This window comes from Drosophila sulfurigaster, chromosome 3 (genome assembly GCF_023558435.1).
Source record: "Drosophila sulfurigaster albostrigata strain 15112-1811.04 chromosome 3, ASM2355843v2, whole genome shotgun sequence".
Classification (NCBI taxonomy): domain Eukaryota; kingdom Metazoa; phylum Arthropoda; class Insecta; order Diptera; family Drosophilidae; genus Drosophila; species Drosophila sulfurigaster.
Window position 1 is genome coordinate 40,292,673 of NC_084883.1, and position 23,097 is coordinate 40,315,769.

At 35.9% G+C, this 23,097-nt stretch overlaps 5 protein-coding genes and 1 long non-coding RNA gene across 6 annotated transcripts; 2 read left to right on the forward strand and 4 right to left on the reverse strand.

Annotated features, from left to right (window-relative positions):
• Positions 1 to 431: 431 nt before the first annotated feature.
• Positions 432 to 1,980, reverse strand: LOC133843963 (carboxypeptidase B1-like). The gene is made up of 3 exons (XM_062277740.1): positions 1,823 to 1,980; positions 881 to 1,759; positions 432 to 826 (listed from the first exon to the last, which is right to left on the reverse strand). Exons 1-3 carry the CDS (start codon positions 1,894 to 1,896, stop codon positions 505 to 507), a joined length of 1,275 nt encoding a protein of 424 aa, XP_062133724.1. The 5' UTR covers positions 1,897 to 1,980; the 3' UTR covers positions 432 to 504.
• Positions 1,981 to 2,948: 968 nt separating this feature from the next.
• On the reverse strand, positions 2,949 to 7,115 carry LOC133840060 (uncharacterized). Its single transcript, XM_062271716.1, has 6 exons — positions 7,012 to 7,115; positions 6,049 to 6,951; positions 5,695 to 5,986; positions 4,320 to 4,429; positions 3,371 to 4,255; positions 2,949 to 3,310 (listed from the first exon to the last, which is right to left on the reverse strand). Exons 1-6 carry the CDS (start codon positions 7,080 to 7,082, stop codon positions 2,983 to 2,985), a joined length of 2,589 nt encoding a protein of 862 aa, XP_062127700.1. The 5' UTR covers positions 7,083 to 7,115; the 3' UTR covers positions 2,949 to 2,982.
• An 89-nt stretch (positions 7,116 to 7,204) lies between these two features.
• Positions 7,205 to 9,361, reverse strand: LOC133842655 (carboxypeptidase B1). Its single transcript, XM_062275851.1, has 2 exons — positions 8,338 to 9,361; positions 7,205 to 7,557 (listed from the first exon to the last, which is right to left on the reverse strand). Exons 1-2 carry the CDS (start codon positions 9,327 to 9,329, stop codon positions 7,245 to 7,247), a joined length of 1,305 nt encoding a protein of 434 aa, XP_062131835.1. The 5' UTR covers positions 9,330 to 9,361; the 3' UTR covers positions 7,205 to 7,244.
• Positions 9,362 to 10,218: 857 nt separating this feature from the next.
• LOC133845004 (carboxypeptidase B) lies at positions 10,219 to 15,484 on the reverse strand. The gene is made up of 5 exons (XM_062279314.1): positions 15,352 to 15,484; positions 11,227 to 11,899; positions 11,057 to 11,167; positions 10,822 to 10,976; positions 10,219 to 10,633 (listed from the first exon to the last, which is right to left on the reverse strand). Exons 1-5 carry the CDS (start codon positions 15,453 to 15,455, stop codon positions 10,342 to 10,344), a joined length of 1,335 nt encoding a protein of 444 aa, XP_062135298.1. The 5' UTR covers positions 15,456 to 15,484; the 3' UTR covers positions 10,219 to 10,341.
• LOC133845009 (uncharacterized) lies at positions 14,799 to 15,588 on the forward strand. Its single transcript, XR_009894672.1, has 2 exons — positions 14,799 to 15,172; positions 15,361 to 15,588. It is a non-coding gene; the product is annotated as an uncharacterized LOC133845009 (long non-coding RNA).
• Positions 15,589 to 18,409: 2,821 nt separating this feature from the next.
• On the forward strand, positions 18,410 to 20,561 carry LOC133844998 (myosin heavy chain, striated muscle). Its single transcript, XM_062279302.1, has 2 exons — positions 18,410 to 18,517; positions 18,581 to 20,561. Exon 2 carries the CDS (start codon positions 18,587 to 18,589, stop codon positions 20,492 to 20,494), a length of 1,908 nt encoding a protein of 635 aa, XP_062135286.1. The 5' UTR covers positions 18,410 to 18,517; positions 18,581 to 18,586; the 3' UTR covers positions 20,495 to 20,561.
• Positions 20,562 to 23,097: the final 2,536 nt, after the last annotated feature.

Genomic DNA, 23,097 nt, shown 5'->3' on the forward strand with positions numbered 1-23,097 from the left:
GCATTAAAAGCGCTGAGTCAGCTGATCTATAGTATATTTGTTCTATATATTCTTCAGTGTGAGCTAGCTTCCAGTAAATCAAAAGTTAAATTAATATTAAGGTAAGAGACAATATTTAACAATTATTTTTTTTATTCTTATTACTAGTTCTTCACATTTCTAATAAATACTTTAAAAAAAATACCACATCATATCATTTATATTTCCTAAAAACTTTGTTTCAATCAGAAAAGGAATGTAGGTTTTTGAAGAAATACTGACTGCTGACTGCAATCAGAACTAAGTCTGGAATATTTTGTACTCTATGGTATATAAGTTTGGTATAATTTAATAATACTGCACTGTTTTGCTTTTATTCAAAATGGATAGCGGGTATCTCACAGTCGAGCACACTTCACTGTAGCTTGCTTGGGTAAAATAATTCAGTACGATTTATAATTATTTTTAATTACTTCATTTACTACAAAATAAATATAGTATGTTAATATTTAAAACGAATATTAGTTATAATACAGTATTGTCTTTTAATGGATATTTTTGTATGACCTTACGAGCCATTGCCTCGATGCCCACCCAAGCCTCCTTAACTAATCTATCAATATCCGAAGCAGGTGGATCAAATTTGTTAGCACCACCTGGTGGCAGTTCCATGGTGAATGATATAGGAAATCCAGCATTGAAAGCATAATCATCACTGGCGCCAGATATGGGATATATCGAACTTCCGGAGCAGCCAACTTTATAACGCGTGCCAGTTGCCTCCATTATAGCATTGGCACCAGCGCGAGCAACATCCTCAAGATCTCGCCAAGTCACGGGCAAAGCACTATAGGAAATTTCATAAGAATTTAATGTATTTTAATGTCAGTTGTTCACTTACTTGGTATAGCCATATGGATAAAGTATATATTGGCCATAGGAATGCAATGTCAGATACATTTTGCCGTGTTCTGCTAGACTCTGAATCAAGTCCCGCACCACAATTGTTTCTGGCTCAGAGAATGCTTTCGGTCCGGGATATATGGTACTACAAGGATCCCAGTAAGCGCCAGTTTCATTCCAATGAAAATCAAAATTCCGATTGCCATCGGTGCCAATGCAACTCTCGTTAATCGGCTGACGAGTCTTGCGCCAAAATCTGTTGTCCGCTGATAACTGAGTAAACTCATAGCCATCAGGATTAACCACAGGCAGAATGACCCAATCATAATCCTGCAGCAATTGAGCATGTTTCTGATAGTTATTCGACAGTTCACCGATGGCATAAAGTACAGCGGCATGAGCAATCCACTCACGAGCATGTATACCTCCATCCATAAGGATAACATTCTTATTGGCACGTCCATCTCCATTGGTAATCCTTATTGTCTTCATCGTTCGACCCTCGTAACTCTTTCCTACAGTCTTAACAAAGACACGACTTGGATACTGTTGAGCCAGATCCTCGATATACCGATTGATTTCATCAAAAGTGTAATATCTATCAGTCCCAGCATGTCCTTTATAGGGATATAGATTGCTGAGATTGCGATTCATTTCAAAGGCATTACGTAAATCCAAGCCCACATCGTGATTGAGAACTCTATGTTCCCATTGATTATTCTCCAGCAAATGCAAAAATTCATCTTGAGCCTCTGGATGAACCATGACAATAGTTCCTCTGCCAGACAACAACACATATTGGGATTCATTCTTCACCATTCTATACAAATCTAAGGCTGAAGAATGTATCTTCGATGTTAATTCATAGACTTTAAAGCTGCATAAAGTATAAAATCAGCAAAATTTTATAAACATAAATTATTGTTAATTGAATACTTACCCATCGTAGATACATCCTTTGACTTTAGTTTGCGCTATGAACAGACTACACATAGCGTACCACAATAATTTCATCTTGACTCGTTGACAATTTGTTTTAAACTACGGAACTGCATATTTTCCAAGCGCATTTAAGTACAATCTTTATCAACAACAAAATGCAAGTGTTCAACGCAGTTAATTTGAATTCTGCGCACATTTGTGAAGAATGTAGGAATTAGAATAACCAGCCAATGACACATATGGTAATCCAGTTTTTCAGAAGTTATAAAAAAATAGTAACTCGGAAGTATTCTATAAAATTGCAGCTGTTAAAATTGTACAGTTGTGGTGTTCAATATGTGATCAAAGTGCAGTAGGTCTCTATATTACATTACTTTAAAAGTTTAAAAAGTGTAAAATAAAACCATTTGTTATATTCAAATTAACATCTATGTAAAGTCTTCACGATAAATATTTCGGGGTCTTTATTTATCATCCATTCCCTTTTTTCATCCTTAACTTACAATTACCTTTTTTTTTAAACAAACAAATATTTTGTTGATTTTTTAGTCGAGTTAAAAGATTCTTTGAAGTATCTTACAGTCAAGCAAGCTCAATGAGGAAATTCTTACATATTTTAGTTAAGAGCTAGAAATCCAAAGATGGGTTCCTATATTCAGAATGTAGATTAAGCTTTAGTCAACGTTTGGGAACCCCTCCAATAAATCAAGAAGTATTATTTAACAAGTAAGAAAGCCGCAGTCGAGTGTGCTCGACTGCGAGATACTCACTACCCATTTGTAATAATAGTAAAATAGTGCGATATTTATTTTAAAATATGTCAAATTAATATACCGCAAAAATACTAAAAATATACTAAGTGTTATATTTGGTTTATTGATATAGTACTACATTCAAAATAGTTTGTCAACCAAATCAACTAAGAAACGTTGTAAGAGTTTTTATCCATACAATAGTATTTCTTATATAACTTTTATAATTTTTATCCAATCGCAATCAAAATTTCAATGATAAGAATATATAAAAATGTATAGGTAGCGGGTATAAAACCAACAACACTTTTGCTGTTCGATTCTTACACACATTATTCAAGTTAGAAAAAAAACCCTTGGGATTATCTGAACTTAAGCGTTTTAACACATTTTATTTTCAAATAGTTTAATTTCTTCTAGCACCCGAACCGGCATTAAGGGGATATTTTTCGACAACTTTGCGGCCCATTGCCTCGATGCCGATCCAAGTCTCCTTAACCAATCTATCAATATCTGATGCAGGTGGATCAAATCCTGTGCCACCTGCTGGCAGTTCCATGGTGAATGATATGGGAAAACCGGCATTAAAAGCGTAATCATCACTAGCGCCAGCTGCTGCATACAACAAAGCCGTGGAGCCACCTACGGCGTAAACTGTGCCAGTTGCCGCTTGGATGGCATCGGCCCCAGCGCGTCCAACTTCATCAAGATCCGGCCAAGTGTCTGGCAATGCGCTACAATAAATAATTTGAATTTAAATAACATAATTATTCTTCTTCTATATATCGACTCACTCAACATAACCCCAAGGATGGAGAAGATAGTTGCCATAGGAATGTACAGTGAGATACATTTTGCCACGGGCTGCCAGCTCGTGAATGAGATCACGCACCACAACTGCTTCGGGTTCGGAGAATGCCTTTGGTCCGGCATAGGTTTCGGCACAAGGATTCGAAGAGGCGCCTGTTTCATTCCAATGGAAGTCAAAGTTGCGATTGGGATCGGTGCCAATGCAAGTGTCGCTACTTGGTTGGCGAGTCTTGCGCCAAAATCGAGTATCAGCCGAAAGATGAGTGTAAACGTAACCATCGGCATTGACCACGGGCAGCACGACCCAATCGTAATCCAGCAACAGTTGAGCATACTCCTCGTAATTCTCAACTAGCTCCCCAATGGCATAAACAACCGAAGCATGTGCAATCCATTCGCGAGCATGGAAACCACCATCCATAAGGATAACATTTTTATTAGCACGTCCATCTCCATTGGTTATCCTTATTGTCTTCAGCCAACGACCTTCGTAACTCTTGCCCACAGTCTTGACGAAAACACGAGTGGGATACTGCTGAGCCAGATCGTCGAGATACTGATTGATTTCATCATGAGTGTAAAATCTCTCAGTGCCCAAACGTCCCTGATAAGGAAACCAGTTGCGCAGATTGCGATTCATTTCGAACTCACGTCGCAGCGTCAAACCCACATCGCGATTTACGATCTTATAGTTCAAAGTGTGTTCATCCAACAGTTCCACGAATTCCGGTTGAGCATCTGGATGCACCATAACATGAGCACTAGCTCCATTGTTCGAGAAGAGCTCATAGTATGATTCATTCTTTACCAACTCGGCCAAAACTAAGTCTGCAGAGCGACCCTTTGCAGACAGCTCATAGACTTTAAATCTAATTGATTAAAAATTGATAAATCCGTTCAATAAATTTAAATGAAATATTCAACCATACTCACCCATCGTAGACACTTCCTTTCCCTTGGGATTGTGCTATGAGCAGACTGCACAGCACGAACAAAAACAATCGCATCTTGACTCGTCGACAAGTGGGAAAGTACTGAGAGGTCTATAGAAATTCCCAAGCCTATGATTTCTAATCAAAATTTGTTATCATCGGCGAAATAACGGCATGTTTAGCCCCCCACTCCAATTAATCAATAAATTGCTTGTAAAATCATTTAAAAATCGTTGATAGTTGCAGAGAGTGACGTTTGAAAGAGTATTTTGGTCATTTACTAGGTGAAGTTTTATCAAAACTTTGTATAAGATAAATGATAAACAGTTATAATTATAATTAACAAGCAATACACTGATAATAATCTCTAGTTACCTGTTGTAAAATAATATAATTCGAGGAGTGATAACAGAAAGGTTAGGAACTCTTAAAGTATGTGCTTAAGAGCATTATTTGCATTGCACTGTCTAACAAATAAACAAAACAAATAATAACATTAATATTACTATTTTAGTTGAACTTGAATTGTTATATTTGCCAAATAATTAGTATCTATTCTATATATAAAGTATATTATTTTTTAATTTAATTTATTAATCAGTATTGTTGACACTGCACTGTAAAATTAATTGCAATAAAATATTTTTTTTAGTAGAATTGATTGATTTACCTCTTCAAGTATCCTTATATAATACTGTATTTTTAGAATGAATTATATTGTTGTTTTTTAAGTGTGTGCTCATAAATAATTCTGGTCTTCCCAAAAAAGCATTGTATAATCGCGACCAATATGTTTACATACTGATGTTTAAAAATGTCTTGTCATAAATTCCATTGCATTTATCATTTTAGAAAACCCAATTCGCAATTTATAAATTTAGGTTTACTTTGTGCTGCTAAATATAAAATAATTTATGAAACATACAACTCATGTTTAACCAAAAATAACACCTGCACATTTTTAGTTCTGTTAAAGAGCACAAAATTTAATGGCATTAATTACTAATCTAACAATAACAATGCCTAAAAATCTAATGTCCGATAAGCTGCAAGTATTTTCTCATCATAATTGAGTCCAATTAAATGTGGTACACTTAATAAGTTGGTCAACAAATCGTAACACAAACACATAATCTGAGATAAAATATCACACTTAGCAATCTAATCTGTAATGCTCTCTAACAAGTTTACCGGTAAATCTTAAGAGAACAAAACTTCTAAGAGAAATACTTACAGCTCTTTAAAGAGACTTTTAATAAATGCAAAAAAAAATAATAGTATAAAATATATTTGAAATACCGCCTACTCTTAAGGCTCTGACTTAAGAGTAGTGTATTTATTAAAGTAGCATTACACTGATTAACAGATTTTTAAAACAACTCAATGAGCTTTTCAGCCATGGCACGAACACCAATCCAGGTCTCGGTGACATACTCATTGATGCTGCTGGCTGGTGGATCGAATCCAGTGACGCCACCGCCACTGAGCTCCATTGTGATGGAGATATTGAAGCCAGCATAGAAGGCATAATCATCGCTAGCGCCAGCAGCAATGTAAAGAACATTGGTGGAGCTGCCGACAGTGTAAACGGTTCCAGTGGCTTCTTTGATGGCATCGCCACCAGCACTTGCCACAGCATCCAGTTGATCAACAGTGTCGGGCAAATCACTAAGAAGACAGTATATTAATATACTAAAACTGAATCAATTAATTTAGTGTACATTTCCTACCTTGTCCAGCCCCAAGGGTACAACAAGTAGTTGCCATAAGAGTGCATGGTCAGATACATAATTCCACGATCCGCCAGCGAATGCATCAGATCCCGAACCACAATTGTCTCGGGCTCAGAGAAGGCTGAAGGTCCAGCGAATGTGTCCATGCAGGGATTGGATGATGCGCCCTCCTCATTCCAATGGAAATCGAAATTACGATTGGGATCAGCGCCATAACAAGTCTGAGTCAGGAATTTGTAAGGCTGACGAGTCTTGCGGAAAATACGCGCATAAGTGCCAGTCTGAGTGTGCTCATAACCATCGGGATTAACCACAGGCAAAACAACCCAATCGTAGTCCTTCAGCAGATACTCGTTCTCAGCGAATTCCTCCACCAGCTGTTCGATAATGTAGAGCACAGCTGCCGGGGAGATCCATTCACGGGCATGGAAACCGCCATCCAAGAAGACAACCTTCTTATTAGCACGTCCATCGCCATTTGTGATGGTGATTGTCTTCATCTCACGACGCTCGTACGACCAACCGACAGTTTTGACCAGAACACGCGTTGGATATCTGGCAGCCAGATCATCGATGTAATTGTTGATCTCCCCATGCGAGTAATAACGATCTGTGGCCAGACGTCCTTTGCCTGTGATTGGCAGCAGGCGACGTTGCATTTGACGTTGAGCAAACTCCTCGGCAATTGTGGCACCCAAATTGCCATTGAGCAGACGATGATTAAGCTGCTCGCCGGCAAGCAGAGCCTCAAAGCTCTCCAACTGCTGGGGACTCACAACCAGGCGAGCGGGATGACCCAAGGCACGACCCAAGCTAAAGAAATCATACCCCTCTTGGCTCAAACGCTGCAAGATTTCGCTTTGTGCAACAGTTGCAGGAGTGACCTCATAGATGCGATAGCTGAAAGTGATACGCGTTGTAGCTCCATCGTATTTTGTTTTAAACCTTTCGAGTACTTACCCCTGATAGTCCGCATCGGCGGTCACTAAGGCCAAGCCCAACAGCAGCGTAAACCAGCCAAGACCCGACATTTCTAACGTATAGACACACGCGCCCTTAGTTCTAGCCACTTAAATAGCCAATTCGATATCTAATCTTTGCTCCAAGTTACACGCTGATCTATAAATCAGCCCCGCTCCTATCACGTACGAAATGAAATCAATGCACAGTTCTGTGGAATAATCCATCTTTATTTACGATTGCTCAGCATAGCGTCTTATCACCTCCATGGCCATGGCACGCACTCCCACCCAACTCTCGGTGACTATGCCCTCTATATGTGACACCCACGGATCGAAGCCCGTCCAACCGCCAGCGGGTAATTCCATGGTCATGGCCACTTTCGCATTCGTCACACCCACTGCGTAGTCTGTCGAGTCTCCGGAGGTGGCATACATCAGGTAATAGCCGCTGCCGTAGCTGTAAATGCCATTGGTGGCATGCACAATGGCCATGGCACCCGCATCGGCCACCTCGAGCATATCATAGTAATTAGTAGGAAAGTCGCTGCAAAAAAATAGAGCAACCATTAAAAAAATGTTAAGAATAATACAGTCAAACGCCTGTGTGTGATATACGAGTTATTGTTCTATCTAACAATTTAAATATTATTCATATAAACTATAAATTTACTGACGTGCAATTTACATTATTATTATTTAACTTAGTATCTAACTTGTTTAAGTAATCCTTTAGTATTTTAATTTCGTGTTTTTTACACATATCATTTATACTACTGAAATCCTTTATCCTTTACAGTCAGTTTCTCGATGTCTATTTAATAAAATATTTCATTCCTGGGACAGAAAAGCAGTTCGGGTTTTTAACGCTCCGTCACTTAATGTGGGTAATAATACTTAATAAGATTGTGTAAAGATAATAGCAAATAGTTCAATGTTAAGAACCCATTTTTACAATTTGTTAACTAGAGAAAGAGAAATTGACTCTTCTATTATAACTTTTAACTTTATTGTAACCTTTAACATTAATTTTAAATTTGTTATTATTTTTTTTAATTTTAAAAGAATTATTATCGATGTAAATTAAAGAAGAGGATGAATCATGTCCAAAATCTAAACTGTAGCTAGTCGTAGTACTACCGAAGTATTTTCACTAAATGTGAGGTTCTTGCTCGAATAGACTCGAAGTGTTAGATGTTAATTCATATTAAATATTGATTCAAAATTTCTGGGTTTTATTGAGTCTCTCCAAATATAATATCCATCAATTTACGTTTATCTCATTTTGGAAGAAGTATGCCATTTTTTTTTTAACTTTCTGACTTACCTAGTATGTCCCCAGGGCAGCAGCAAGTAGTTGCCATAGGAGTGCAATGAGAGATAGAAGTGCAAGCGATCGCTGTAGTGCAGCAGCACATCGCGCACCACCTGCGATTCGGGCTGATCAAAGGCGTACTCCCCGCGATAGATTTCCTCCGCAGGATCAGCCGAGGAGCCATCATCCTGTCCCCACATATAGCCAAAGTTGCGATTCAGATCGGTGCCAATGTTCTCGGGATCCCAAGTGGGCTTGCGTGTCTTACGCCAATAGCGTGAATCCGTGTGAGTGAACTCATAACCATCTGCATTCACCACTGGCATGATGACCCAATCGTAATCCCTTAGCAGCTCTGCATGTTCCTCGGGCTTAGTCAACATTTCCTCAATGATATACAAAGCGAAAGACGGCGCAATCCATTCTCTGGCATGCATTGCAGCATCTATAAAGATCACAGGTTTATTTGTGCGTCCATCGCCATTGTTGATAGTTAGCAACTTGAGCGGACGCCGCTCGTAGCTCCAGCCAAACGTTTTGAGCAACGCACGCTGAGGATAACGTTGTGGCAAACTATCGAGATACTCATTGATCTCGGCGTGCGTATAAAATGCTCCCATCACATCGATTTGTGGCAACTGTGAACGCAACTTGCTGCGTTGATTCTCCTCCCGCTGTGCCTGCAGCACCACGGAGATGTCATCCAAGATAAGTTGATATTCCACTTGATGCTGTTGCAGCAGCGTCAACAAGCTTCCGGCTTGTGTGGGCGACACCAGCACACGCAATCCGGTCTCATTATGACTGCGACGTGAGCCCAGAAATTCCCAATGTGGTTTCGCTTTTGCCAGTTGCTGCAACAGTTTCAGTTGTGCTTCATTGTGCGGCTGCAGCTCAAAGACCTTGTAATCCTTGTAATCCTGCCAGGCCAACAGCTCACCCGACTGCAACAGCAACAGCAGAAGCGGAAGGAATAACAATCCCAAGTGTGTATACGATGACATTGCTTGCAAAGTTGAAATAAGACTACTGCTCAAGTTGCGTTACACACGCCAAAATCGAGGCACTTATCACTTAATTGGGAACTGCTGCCGACTCAGACCAGAGACGATATCAACGATATCATTATTTTATATGCTTCTGTTTATGGCTTAAGACTAATTGAAGGCAGCCAGGCAGCGATGCTTAAAACTGAACCAGTTCTTGCAATGGAAAAGAACACGAATATCGTTTTTTTAGAGCCATTAATTAGCAGATCATTAAATTGATTTATTAATGACTAGCACTGAAAGAAATGTTGTCATTAAATGGAAATTTTAGCATATTTAGAAGATCAATTTACGATAATTTATACTCCATCGTGAATTAGAAACTAATTATAATGAATCATTAATATTAGTAATTTATCTTGATTTAGTTTATAAATAATTATGGATCAATAAAGTTTTTTCTATTTATCTAAAATAACAAATAATCCGAAAAATATTTTAGTATATATACAACCCTTAGTTCTAAATAAAAGAATTGTTGCAAAAACTATGAAAGTATTATAAAAAAAAGGGTCCAAAGAATAAAAATTGTAAATGATTTTAAATTTTAAATAAAAAGAATATCAAAATAAAAGAAGTCGTACAACACAACAATATTTGAACTATTTCATTACACAATAGAAACAACTATAAAATAATTTGTTTAGGTTAAAAATTGGAATATTAAGAATGAAAATATATATGTTATATTGGTATATAAGAATTTGTTTAACTAATTTGTGAATAAAGTATACGCTCAAAGATTTGGTATACACTAATTGAATAAGGAATTCTATATAATATCATGCAATTCATTTTAACTTCCTAAGAATTCTCGCATTTACCCAAAAATAAATGAAACAACTTGTAACGATTTTCTCAAATTTGGAACTTTAATGCCTAACAACGACGACACTAATTAGTTTAATTAACAAATATAAATTCAATTGCTTAAAGACTAAAAACACTCCCAGACAAGGGAGTCATCTTAATACAGACTAACATGCCGAATGAACTCGACAAAGCCGGCAAATGTCTCCTTGCAGACATGAATGATATCGGAGGAGGCCACGTGGAATTCCTCACCGGGTAGCTCAAGCGTATAGGACAAGGGTATGCCCAGACTGCCATAGGCAAAGTCATCCAGACTGCCAGAAGCCTCGTACAGAATGGAGGCAGAGGTGCCAATTGTATACCGAGTGCCGCGATATTTGCCGATTTGGTTGGCGGCTCTCAATGCCACCGAACGCAGCGTGCTCACAGTGGGTGGGACAGTATTTCTATATAGAGATGAAGTTGGAGATGGGAAATGAAATGCCCACAAGTGGAAAATGTTAAAAATTGGTAGATATACAGCAGTGGCAGAAAATATTTCGCTTTTAATTGCTTTTAGCAATTAATTGAAAAGTAAATTGAATTTCTTCTCGGGGGCATAAAAGCGAAGCCCAACGCCCAACGCAATACACACCTCGCATAGCCATAGGGATAAAAAATGAATTTGCCGAATGAGTGCACATCCAGGCTGAGTTTCACACGATGACGATTGAATTCCAAATAGCGCACCACCGCCGATGTTTCCGGCTCGGAATTGGGCGCAGTGCCCGAATACACCTCCGAGCAGTGCTGAACGAATTGTTTTTGATAGACGAAGGTCAAAGTCAAATATACGTATAAACAAATCAAATTCAACAGGTTTTGCTTACGTTCTGACTGGCGCCCTGATAGTTCCAGTGGTTGCCAAAGTTGCGATTGATGTCCACGCCGTGGCATGAAATACCGCCATAATGATGACGATTCTTGCGCCAGAAACGATCCTGAAAATACCCACAAATCATTATAGAAATGAAAGTGAGTTTTTTACTGAACTGCTCACCGAAGTGTGTGTGTATTCGTAACCATCGGGATTGACCAGCGGCACCAGGAACACCTCCACATCTTGCAGCACACGCTGGAAGGCGCGCAGATTGCTCAACAGCTCGTAGGCCAAATACAACACAGTCTGTGTGGTGATCCACTCCCGACCATGAGCAGCAGCTTGAATGTAAGCAACACGACGAGGACGCACTCGAGAGTTCAGTGAAATCGACAGACCAGCAATGTGACGTCCCTCGTTAGAGCGTCCCAGCGATTCGTAGCGACAGAATTGAGGATAACGCGCTGCCAGTCCGCTCATGAAGTTGAGAATCTCATGGTAGCGTGGATAGTGCGAGAAGAAGCCACGTGCCTGACGACGCTTGCGACTATGCGGACGCTCTGCATCACAGTCTGCTCCTGGCTGGCACTCTTCAAAGTCATCATCTTCACCATCGGCATAGGTGCTGTTGGCTTCCAGAGCTGCCATCAGTTCCATCAACGGCTGTGTCTTGTAGTCGACTCCCAGCTGAGCCAGACGCGACTCAAACTGCGGCTTCCTTTGTGGTCCCACTGTCAGCACGGACATGTTTCTGGTCAGCAGCCAGAAATCCACATCGGAGTCACTGGTCTGCAAATCGACCATATAGCGAAAGATGTTCTCATCGCCATGCTGCACAGTGTACTTTGTGTAGCTGTAAGTAATATAATAACAAATTTTGAATATTAAATTTATAATGAATTTTTGATCGATTAATTAATTAATTTGGTTGGTTAATTCTAGAAATTTTATCAATGTATACTTAATATACAATTACCTACCTAATTTTGTTGTTTAATTGTGAATATTTTATCTATGTATACTTAGTAACCAATTCAATTGGACGTATGCTTAATATACTAATTCTTTCAGCGTATACCTAATATACCAATTTGTTCCTCGAATTCTGTTAAAGTATTTAATATACCAATTGATTGGACGTATGCTTAATATAGCAATTCCGTTCTTTCGTATACTTAATATTAAGTGTATACTTAATATACAATATCTTTTGACGTATACTTAATATATAAATTATTTAAACATGCACTTAATATACCGATTATTTTCTATACTTAATATACTTATATTTCGAATGCTTTATTTACTTATTCGATTTACATATACTTAATACTATAATATACCTATACTAGTTCATTTAAAGTATACTTAATATACGAATTCATTTAACGCATAATTAAAATGCCAACGTAATAAACTAAAACATATTTTTGACTCACAAACAATCATTAAAGCCCCTTCTCAATACCCAATACAATAATGTGTGAAATTGAAAATGAAATTTAATTGTATTACATAATCATATAAAAATAATTAATAATAATAAGTTAATATGCATAACGGGAAGTCAATCAATCTACAAATTTCTTCTCCCACTGTGTTAATTTCTCTATTTTCTAAATATGAAAGGCAAACTAATAAACTCAAGTTTTTTTTTTAAATAAAAGAAAAATTAAAAAAAAAATATGATCGCATATCGACTTTTTTACGAACTTGAAAGCGAAACTCATAATTAATAGATTTATATACTGTGTCAACTTTAAACACATAACATTAATTTGTTTTTTGCTAATTTCAATGGGATTTAAAATAATATCTGCATGTTTTGAAGTGGCAATTAATAATGATGACCATGCCGAAACACTCCTCACTTAACTTTGATTATGTTTTCTTCTCTTTATTTTTGTTGAAGATGTAAATCTTTAAGAAACTATGTAAGCTATTGTCGGCATTGATTAATATTGTTCAAGTGTGAGAAAATGTAGCGTAAAGTTACACAAGAGCAACAAGTAAAAGATGAATGAGTACTCGCATTCGTATTCATACTAAATGAATGGACATGAGACTGTTTGTTGGGTAAGTGCAGAGCAAATGGATATCCAATTAATAATAACGAAAAAACCCAAAGCATTTGTAATGTGATTGCTTCACACGTTTCTGTATGTCTTAAGCTAATTGGACAACAACATTAATTTTGTGGCGCCCCAAAATGAGTTGTTGATTCACAAATTTATGCAGAACGCCTCGTTCTCGGATGTCGTCGCCCGGCGTCAATTGGCGTTTTGCCACCTCTCGATGAATTTGTAGCCAATTTATCATTTCGAAAAATTCCACAAAAAGCGGACCACAGACAACCAACAAAATATTGAAAATCTATGCATATTCATCTTGTGCAAAGACAACGACGATGACGAAGATGTGGAGGCGGAGGTGGAGGCGAAGGAAATGGCAAAAGCAAAGCGAGAAACGAACAGAAAACAAAGAAGAGGCTAATCACGTGTGGCAGTCGGCAGCATACAATGTTATTTAATTTAATTAAACACCCCGCCAGCAGTGCTTATAAGCTTAAGATGATATCTCTCTCTATCTGGCTGCATGATACAGCTAATTTTTCATTTTTGTGTTTTACGTCTTTACATAAAGCAACTGTTTACATGTGATTAGTTTGGTTTTATTATTTTAATTTCAATTTTAATTTTCAGTTTTGTGTTTGTAATTCTCGTCAAATTATAAGCAAATGAAGCTCTATTGTTGGGCGCTACATGCCAAATGACCTTCCCCCAATAAAAACACATACTTGATGATGGATGCATATAAAGCATCTATTTTTGAACATTAAAACGTGTATTATGTCGAAACAACGGCGACTACACAACGAGCCTCAGCCTCACATGGCAAATACACAAAGCATCGGAAGGAAGCAAACATTTTGCGTACTAATTAAATATCAAGTTGTTGTAGTTTTGTATTCATTTTACGTTTTCGTTATGAATCAAAAACAGATGCCCGCATACATCGCTCATACGCCGCATGCGCCACTGACACCGTGCAATTTTCTGGCTTCTTTGACAAACATTTGCTTGGCATTTGCATTTCAAAACAGCTGCTGACATCTTCAATGAAGCTGTTGTTTAGCTTTATCTTATGCCAGACAGCGACGAACGTTTAGCATAAATACTAACTACAATTAATGGCAACTTCTAAGCACTGACATTGACACTCGTTAATTCTCTCTCTTTAATTGCTTTAACTGCTGTCTATAGTTAGAGCTCGTTAAAACATTACAAATTTGACTACAATGATAGTTTAGATAACTATCAAAAGCAATTGATGATTTATATAATTTTAATTTAAGCAATTACTTAATGGGTTTATAAATATACAACAAGCATAAATATTTATTAATTGTTTCGCAAGTTCGCAAATGCAAATGAACTAATGCAAACAAGTTGAACAAATATTTGTATTTTGCAGCTGTCTTGCGAATTTATTTGGCATACAAATGCAAGTTGAATACTCTTCATTTATTTGAAAGTATTTTAAGATATTTAGAAGAATAAAATATAATAATACAAAATAGTTTTATTGAAATTAAATTTATAAAACCAATGCCTATCCTTAAAACTATTTTTTTTTTATTATTGCAATACGCCATATTTATTTGAAAGATATATTTAGAAGAATAAAATAAAATAATTTAAAAAAATGTTGTAATAAAATCTAAGCCTATTCTTAAAACTAATTTTATTTGATTATTTTCTGAACATCGACGATTCTTAGAAAACTCAATCAATGAATCTTTCCACTCATTATACAAATTCTGTTGAAAGTTAAGTTAATTTGAAGCTTTAAACATAAAATTAAAGATATTCGTAGTATACACATTATTCAAATCAAAGTCTGAACATGTTTGAAGCACTCAAGGAAGCGGTTTGTGCCTGGACTTATAAATGCTATCGCTGTGCCCAGTTGTCAATTGTTTTTTACCATACCATATCTCACATTTAAATGCCAAATCGACAAGCTGTGTACTTTCGATATCTGCCTCATGTACGCGAGTGTCGCACTTGGTGTTCTCACTTGCATGGAAGCTAATCAGCGACGTATCGCATAAATCTGGACAATGGTAAGTTGGAAGCTTTTAAGTTAAGTAAATGCCTAAACCAGTTTACCAACTAGTAGCAAAAAAAAAAAAAACAGCAACGCGAAATTAATGGCTGCGAAGCGACTGATTGATGGTGTTTATATGAATTTCTGTAAATTGTAATTTAAACAACTACTTTTTTTTTCTTTTTTGATAATTACCCTGCATAGCCAGCCAGATTGTTGGAACTGCTGCTGCTGCTGCTGGAACACGCCAAGCCGATGAAACAAAGCAGCAACAAGCTGCACACGATTTTATAGCACATTTTTAGTTTTGCGGTTTATATGAATATCGTATCCAAAACTTCCAACAGTCTCTCTCTTCCTCCGATTGTCTTGCAAATTATGTATTAAAATATGCAGCTGAGCTGTGCAAAATGTTTTGTTTTTTTTAATTCACTTTTTTCGTGTTGTTTTATGTATAGTATATAAATTAATTATTATTTTGCACGTTGCACTTGAAAAATGTTATTGCATAACTCGTATACAAAACTCTGATCAACTGCATGAGTTGATTATATAGCATGAACGCAGCCCGAACTCATCCGTTTCATCTCCGTTTCGATCAAAGACTGTCGAGCTGTTTGAATCGCGGCTGAGAAAGAAGACGTTGCCAAAGCTAAAAACCCGAAAAAACAGATCCGACAGAAAAAAAACCAACTAAATATGGTTTCAGTTCGCTTTTAGAAAAGTGAGTGTCAAGGTCAGGTGTGCCGCGGTCCAGTCCCCCGTCCAGTTTTGTATCCAACAATAAGCGATGCTGATGCCGATGCTGATGCCGATGATGATAATGATGGTGGTAGCTTTAGAGCCAACGATTTTGTGGGCGATTGTAAACACGTCACGAGATCAAATGCGGAAAGCGTCGGCACGCGTCGATTTTAATATTTATTATAGCATACGGTATAATGTAGTTAGTTGATCGCGGCATAAGTTTAGTTCTTTCCAATTAATTCTTTTTTTGCATAATTTATGCTAGTTTGCTAATTTTTCGAAGCATTTATGGTTTTTTTAATGAAGCACTTTTTTTTCTGTGGTTTATTTTTTGTTGTTTTTGTTTTGCTTTTTCTTTCAGTTTTATAAGTAGCTTTTTTCTCGTTGAGTTGAAACTTGTTTTGGATAATTTGATCACTTTGTTATCGCTAGACACACAATTGTTGTGGTGGGTTCTTTTTTGGGTCTACATCGATTTTTGCTCTTTTCATGCGTTTTTGCATCCGCGTATCGCGAGTCTTGAAACGATTCTGAAGCCGTTACTTGTTTATTTACTGGTTTTTATAGAGGAACTTGTATTGTTCATGTCTGTCTGTCTGTGCTTTTGCTATGGGCCAACTGTTTGAGTGTGTGCTTTGTCTTCCTAATGTCACACAATCGGACATGTTTGCGCCTTGGGGTATATGTATATCGGCTACAGATTCCTGTTCTAATGAAATCACCATTCGAAAGTCAACGAACGCCCCAAAAACAAAAACAAGACAACGGATAAACACGAGTAAGATGCGCTCCATTCTAATTTTGGCCAATTCTCAGAGCACACTGAACTTTCGATATTGATGGGTGACGTGCAAGGTCAATTTGTCGAGCAAGAGCCGGAAATGTTAAGCCACAAGAAGGCACTTATGCTTCATTACAGTTAAACCGAAGATGCGTGGATCGAGTTCATTAAAACCTTAAGTGCAGATAGCAGCTGTAAATAGCCAAAAACACACACACGCACACACACCGAGTCCATGGCTAACAGAAGCCATTCACGAAAACGAAATCAACATGACACTTATCATAATCTACGTCTTTTTCGTTTTTTTTTTCGTTTTTTGAGATAGATACGTATGCGTATACGTATTATTCATAATTATATCTCGAGTTAGTCTTCAACATTAGCTTTGATGCGTAATTATGACACTTGACTGTCGCTTTCGGCACTTCCGCTTGACCAACGTCGACAGCTAACGATGATGTATGAATTCATCATCATCCATTTGATCTTCGATCGTGAGATGTTTTTTAGCAGACATCACGGCACTCGTTGTGCCACCAAACTATTTAATAATATCGACTTTATGTTTCCGGTGGCTATAATTTGCATTTTAAATTCTTTTATTTTTAACAATCTACCAACTCAGTTTAGATTGTGGTTTTAGGCAGCTGAAAACCCCGTAAAACTTGACGTTCTAAATCATTTTAAAAGCCAGCCTAATGGGATTCTAACTCAACTACTCTCAGGGCATTCAACTTTTCCTCTTGACCGCTTGATCCGAAAAGAAATAGCCCCCAGTTTTAATAATCACATTAACTTACATATATAGTATAGATGGATCTATATCGCATAACGCTCAAGGCATCTGCTCAGCATTTGTCTTCTTTGTGCGCGCGTTGTACAATAATTAGCATATGAAAAAGCCCTCCGAGTGCTCTCGAGATCTTGTCTCTGCGACCTTAACCATTAAAATAATCTTCACGCACTCTATCTAATGTCTAGGCTTTTGTCTTTCGACTAAGTCGATTTGTAAACAGAGGCTTTATTAATGCTAAATAAGGGCAAACCATCTTCAAAACATAAAAAATTGACATATTATGCGTTATGGATTAGAAAACTTGAATCTTTTTGATAAATTTTGATAAGTTTAATCGTTTTTCCCATGAAAATTAATTAACAAGATATACAAAAATGTTGGAGTATTCAAAAATAACGAATAACGAAAAAAATATTACATGGTTTTTTTTTTCTTAAGTCCAAAAGGGAATTATAAACTTAACAGAAGAATGAATCTAAACGAATCAGATATATCATATGTAATTAAATTTAACAAATAATTGTATTGTTTTTTGAAAATACAAAATAGTAATAAGTAATATATTTCCAATGTAACATAACATACAATTAAAATTATTAAAGTCTACTAACATATTTCCCCCGCATCATAAAGCTTGTCTAACAATAGCAACTATTATTGGTGCATTGAAGAATTGAAGGTAAATGCATTTGAATATATTATTATTTTAGTTTAAAATATTTACTTTTTGTATTTTCAATGGAAAAAGTAGATTTGAATGTGTACGAATATTGAAACTTTTTAATATCGTATTTTTTTAAGTCTTTAAAAAATAATCTCAAAAATTGCATGTTAAAAGAAAAGAGTGTCTATGAACTGCTAGACCTACTTCATTTTTCTTAGATGCAATTGCACAGTTTGCTTGGTGTAAATCAAGGCATGCAAATCAATTATAGTAGAGAGTAGAATCAGAGAGAAAATGTCACCAAGTATCTTCAGTTTGAGTGCATCTATTAGAGGCAATACAACGTGTACCGCAAGAAGTAAAGTTAATAGTAAGTACCTTCAATATAAGAATGAAATAGATCATAAAAACTTATAAACAAAATCGTGAACAGCAATCAATGACGTCGCCACAGCTGTTGATGTTGCACTTGCTGTTCATCTTATCAGCATTTAGAAAAATGGAGGCACACAAATACTACGCCTATGATGCTGGAAGTACTCCTCATTTAATTAGTCGTCGCACTTTCAATGCACATCCAACAGTTCAACGCAGAACTATAGAGAATCAGTGCAATCAAAAAGGAGAGATTACTCATTGGATTAACCAGCAAGTTGAAAGAAATACAAAACTCACGGAATTCAATCAAAAATTACAGAAAATTCTGGATAACGTGAATGATCATAACACTACGGAGAAAGCTCACTGTTGCTTCTATGAGAATAACACCATGAATAAAGTTTTTGCGGATATTACAATGCTGTCGCAGAAATACAATATTGATGGAGGAGCTGCACTGAAGTCAACTGGAGATATGGGTCAGGACTTGGATCGCATTTTAGAGAGACTTAAGCAACTTGTTGGCAAAGACATGAAAAGTTGCTGTGATCTTTTAACTGCCAAACTTAAAGAACTGGAAGCAGACTTTATCAAGCAGCTGGAAGAACTGAAACACAAAATAAATAAGAATCCAGAAACACAAGAAAATCTATTAAAAGAAAACGAACTTGAGCTAAAGAATAAATTAGAAAAATTAAAGGAACGAATGGAGCAGCTTGAAAAGAAACAGCTAGAAAACGAAAAAATATCTGGAAAAGGAACTTGTTGCAAAGAATTAGAACATAAACTAAAAGAATTGCAGAGCCAAGTAGAAACTGCAAAAACTGGAAACAAAACAGCAGATCTCGATAAGGAACTTCAAGATCTTCTAGATAAGCAAAAAGAGCAGGTTACTAAAATAAAAGAAATTGAAGAGGAGCTAAAGAAACGAGCAGCGAATGTGCAGAAAGTATTGGAAAATTGCGAAAAGCGATGCGGAAATAAACAAACTGGAAATCAAACAAATGGGGAAACTAACAATGAAAATAGTGGAGTTAATGATGATTCGCGAAGATTGGATACTTTAGAACAAATGATTCTAAATCTCATAGAAAACCATAAGAAACTAAATAATATGCTTGAAAAAATGACACAATGCAAGCGTGCAGATAATTGTGAACAAAAACGGATTAAAGATCAATCTGAATTCCAGTCACAAATTGAAAAGGCGAAGGTTTGCTGCCAGGACATCGATAAATTGGGCCAGGACAATGAAGAACTACGACAAAATATTAAACAGATGAATGCGAGCTACACAGACCATTTATCGCAGCTAAACAACGATATTAAAGAATTACAAAATGGCCTTAAAGATGCTCTAAAAAAATCAGAGAATCCAGACAAGGACAATAATAAAGAATCGAGTAAGAATCAGGAATTTAAAAGTGAACTAGATGATATAAATAAGAAACTTGATCAATTGCAACTCACGCTCATTGATAACAAAAATAAACTAAACAATGTGCAGCAACAATCGAATAACAACTTCAGGGAGCTAACCAACAGTTTAGAAACTCAGAAAAATGCTAACAAACAGTTCGAAAAGGATGCAGAGAAACGTTTCGATGAGCTCAATTCTAAGGGCAAAAACGAGAAGCCAGTCGATCAAGCTGATCGCTTGGATCGTTTGGAAAAAGAGCAAAACCAATTAAGCGAGAATATAAACAAAACTCAGGATTTACAGAAACGCGTAGAAGAGTTGGAGAAAAAGCTAAAAGAAGCTCTTGACGATCTTCAGGCATCTAAATCAACAGTTGTTAAGTGTTCCCTGAAATGTAAACAATTGGATAATATTAACGATATGATTAAACGCATTGAAGATCTTGAAGTTAAGGTAAAAAATCATAAAAGCTCAAAAAATGGTAAATCTAATGATAAACCGAAGAAGAAACGTAAGGGATCTGCTATAGGAGGCGTCGATTTTGAATAAATGGAGTTTATCTTACAAAATTTTATTAATGTTATTAACATGTCAAATAAATCCTAGTAATTAATTAATCTCACTATTACATAATACAATTTTTTTTTTTTAATATTCCGTATTCACATTTATTTCACCACAAAATACAAACATGAACCTCAATTTATTATACATGATATGGTAAAGTTCCAACTAGTAATTATTTATTTACATTTATTTGTGCATACACAATGAAAATCAATGTCATTATTATAATGATACCTTCGATCATGAAGATCGATATGTGATGGAAATATAAGGTTTTTTATATTAAAATTTATCTGTAATATCAATTTCTTAAAAATGATCGGGAATAGAAGATTTCAGTGAATCTCAAATAATTTTAGGAATTTGAACCATTATATTATATTGACTGGCAGGTTAATTGAAAATTTTTAGCTATAATAGTTACAATATTCTATAGACGGCTTTTCCAGTTTTATTCTATTGTATGTATGTATGTATATATGTATATATATATATATATATATATAAATATATATATTTTGTTATATATATATAGCCTTATACTTTTCGGAATGGAACACATGTTTAAACTCTACATTAAGTGGACCGAAGATCTCTAAATAACTACAGACTTGGTGGTATTTCTTTTTAACTTTGCACATAACCAAAGCTTAGTATCGCAACATAATTTCTTTTGCCTCATATTCAGGTTTATACACAAAGTATATAAGCAGTACACCTTACCCATCTTAACAACCAACGAAAAAACTTTAATAAAGAAGGGAATATATTAATCGATAGAAGTCATCACAGTACTCACCTGTTAGCCTGTTAGCCATGCCACAGAGACTGAAGGCAGTGTGTCAGTGGGTTAAATCAGACTGCATTGTCTGTTAACGGGACTGTCATATCTCTGTGTATATAACCAGCATAACTTTATGCCAAATTGTATAACAAAGTTAAATTGCCATGCCAAACAATATGCTGGCATGGCAAATTGTTTTCATATCCTTGTTGTCCTTTGTTGAGGCAGGTTGAGGCTGCCAATGCTCGTTTATGTCGTTCCAACATAATTGCTGGAATTTCGTTAATTTGTAGTCAGTTTTACTTCACCAAACATTTCGTCATCAAATTGCCACACACACACACACACACACACACACATTCACCCACGCAATGAGACAAAGGACAACTGAGGAACATTTTTGCCCCAGACTTTTTATTTGGCATTCCCCGAAAAACAAAGTTTTAGCCCTTTTATTTTTGCCAACATGCTAATGACATAATGTGCATACTTCAGAAACGCCCCCTACCGACAGGAAACAGCCAGCTCCGAACTGGCAACCTGTCTGGGCCTTTGCGTGTCTCTGCCATGTAACAGTAAAAAAAACCGAGTTACATTTAAGTATAATATGCGCGAAATAGTTTGAATGAAATTTAAACTACCCTATCTCAAAAATCCATTATCAATTTTTGAAAATGTTAAAATTATTGAAATAGTTTACATTTCAGAAAATAAGATTATATAAGATATATAATATAAATGGAGTTAAACAGAATGTACCAACAAGTTTAATTTAATATAAGTATATTTTAACTATAGTTAATCGTATTAATTTGAAATGTTAAAAATGAAACAATACCAAAAGTATTAGAACATTTATAGTATACTACACAAGATAAAAATGATATACAAGTTTACTGTAAAAAATAACTTTCTTTTTAAAATAAAACACATTTTTTGCAGAACTAAAATTCATGTAAAACGAAATACAAATTTTAATACACTTTTACTATAAAGAAGCTGTTTTTGTTTTTTTCATATTTTGCAAAATTAAAATTCATGTAATCTTTAAAGAGCAATAAACTATAAAATTACATATACTTATAATGAAATATTCTGATTGCAATAAATTGTTCCTATGTACTCCATCTACATAAAGTGTCAAGAGACCAATATCCCACCCACAACGTGTCCACAGGGTATTGCGACGTTTAATGTAGTTATAGTCAGACGTAAATATATGGCAGTCAGTGTGTCAGGAAGTTGACTAAAAGACCGTTAAATGAAAATCAACACGAACCTTATTCCATATAAATCAACTGGTTGCGTTGCGGGCAATATTATTGTATTCCTACAGCATAGCTATAGATGTAGTATGTATTTATGTATGTGGTTGCATAGATATATGTAGATGTATGCAGATATATGTACATACATATGTATATGTTTGTCCTTACACAAGATCTATATGTGCATGCATAGTAAACCATATTACTATAGTACACATGTCTGTGCTGACTGTTCAGACTTTTGACTCTGCGTTGACATGACGTTTGTTGGGCTCCAAATCATACTACACTACAAATAAGAATATTGGACCGGGTTTCATTACATTTATTTATTTTTCAGATATTTTACTTAGTTTATTTGGTATAAATATTTTATATTTCACTGGGAGTTCTAAAATGTATTTATTTTCTGAAGAAATGTTATATTTACATTACGATTAGCTGTAATATTTTGTTGATTTGCAAACCGAAGCTTTATTAATGCTAAATAAGGGCAAAACCATCTTGAAACATGAAAAATTGAAATAATTTAC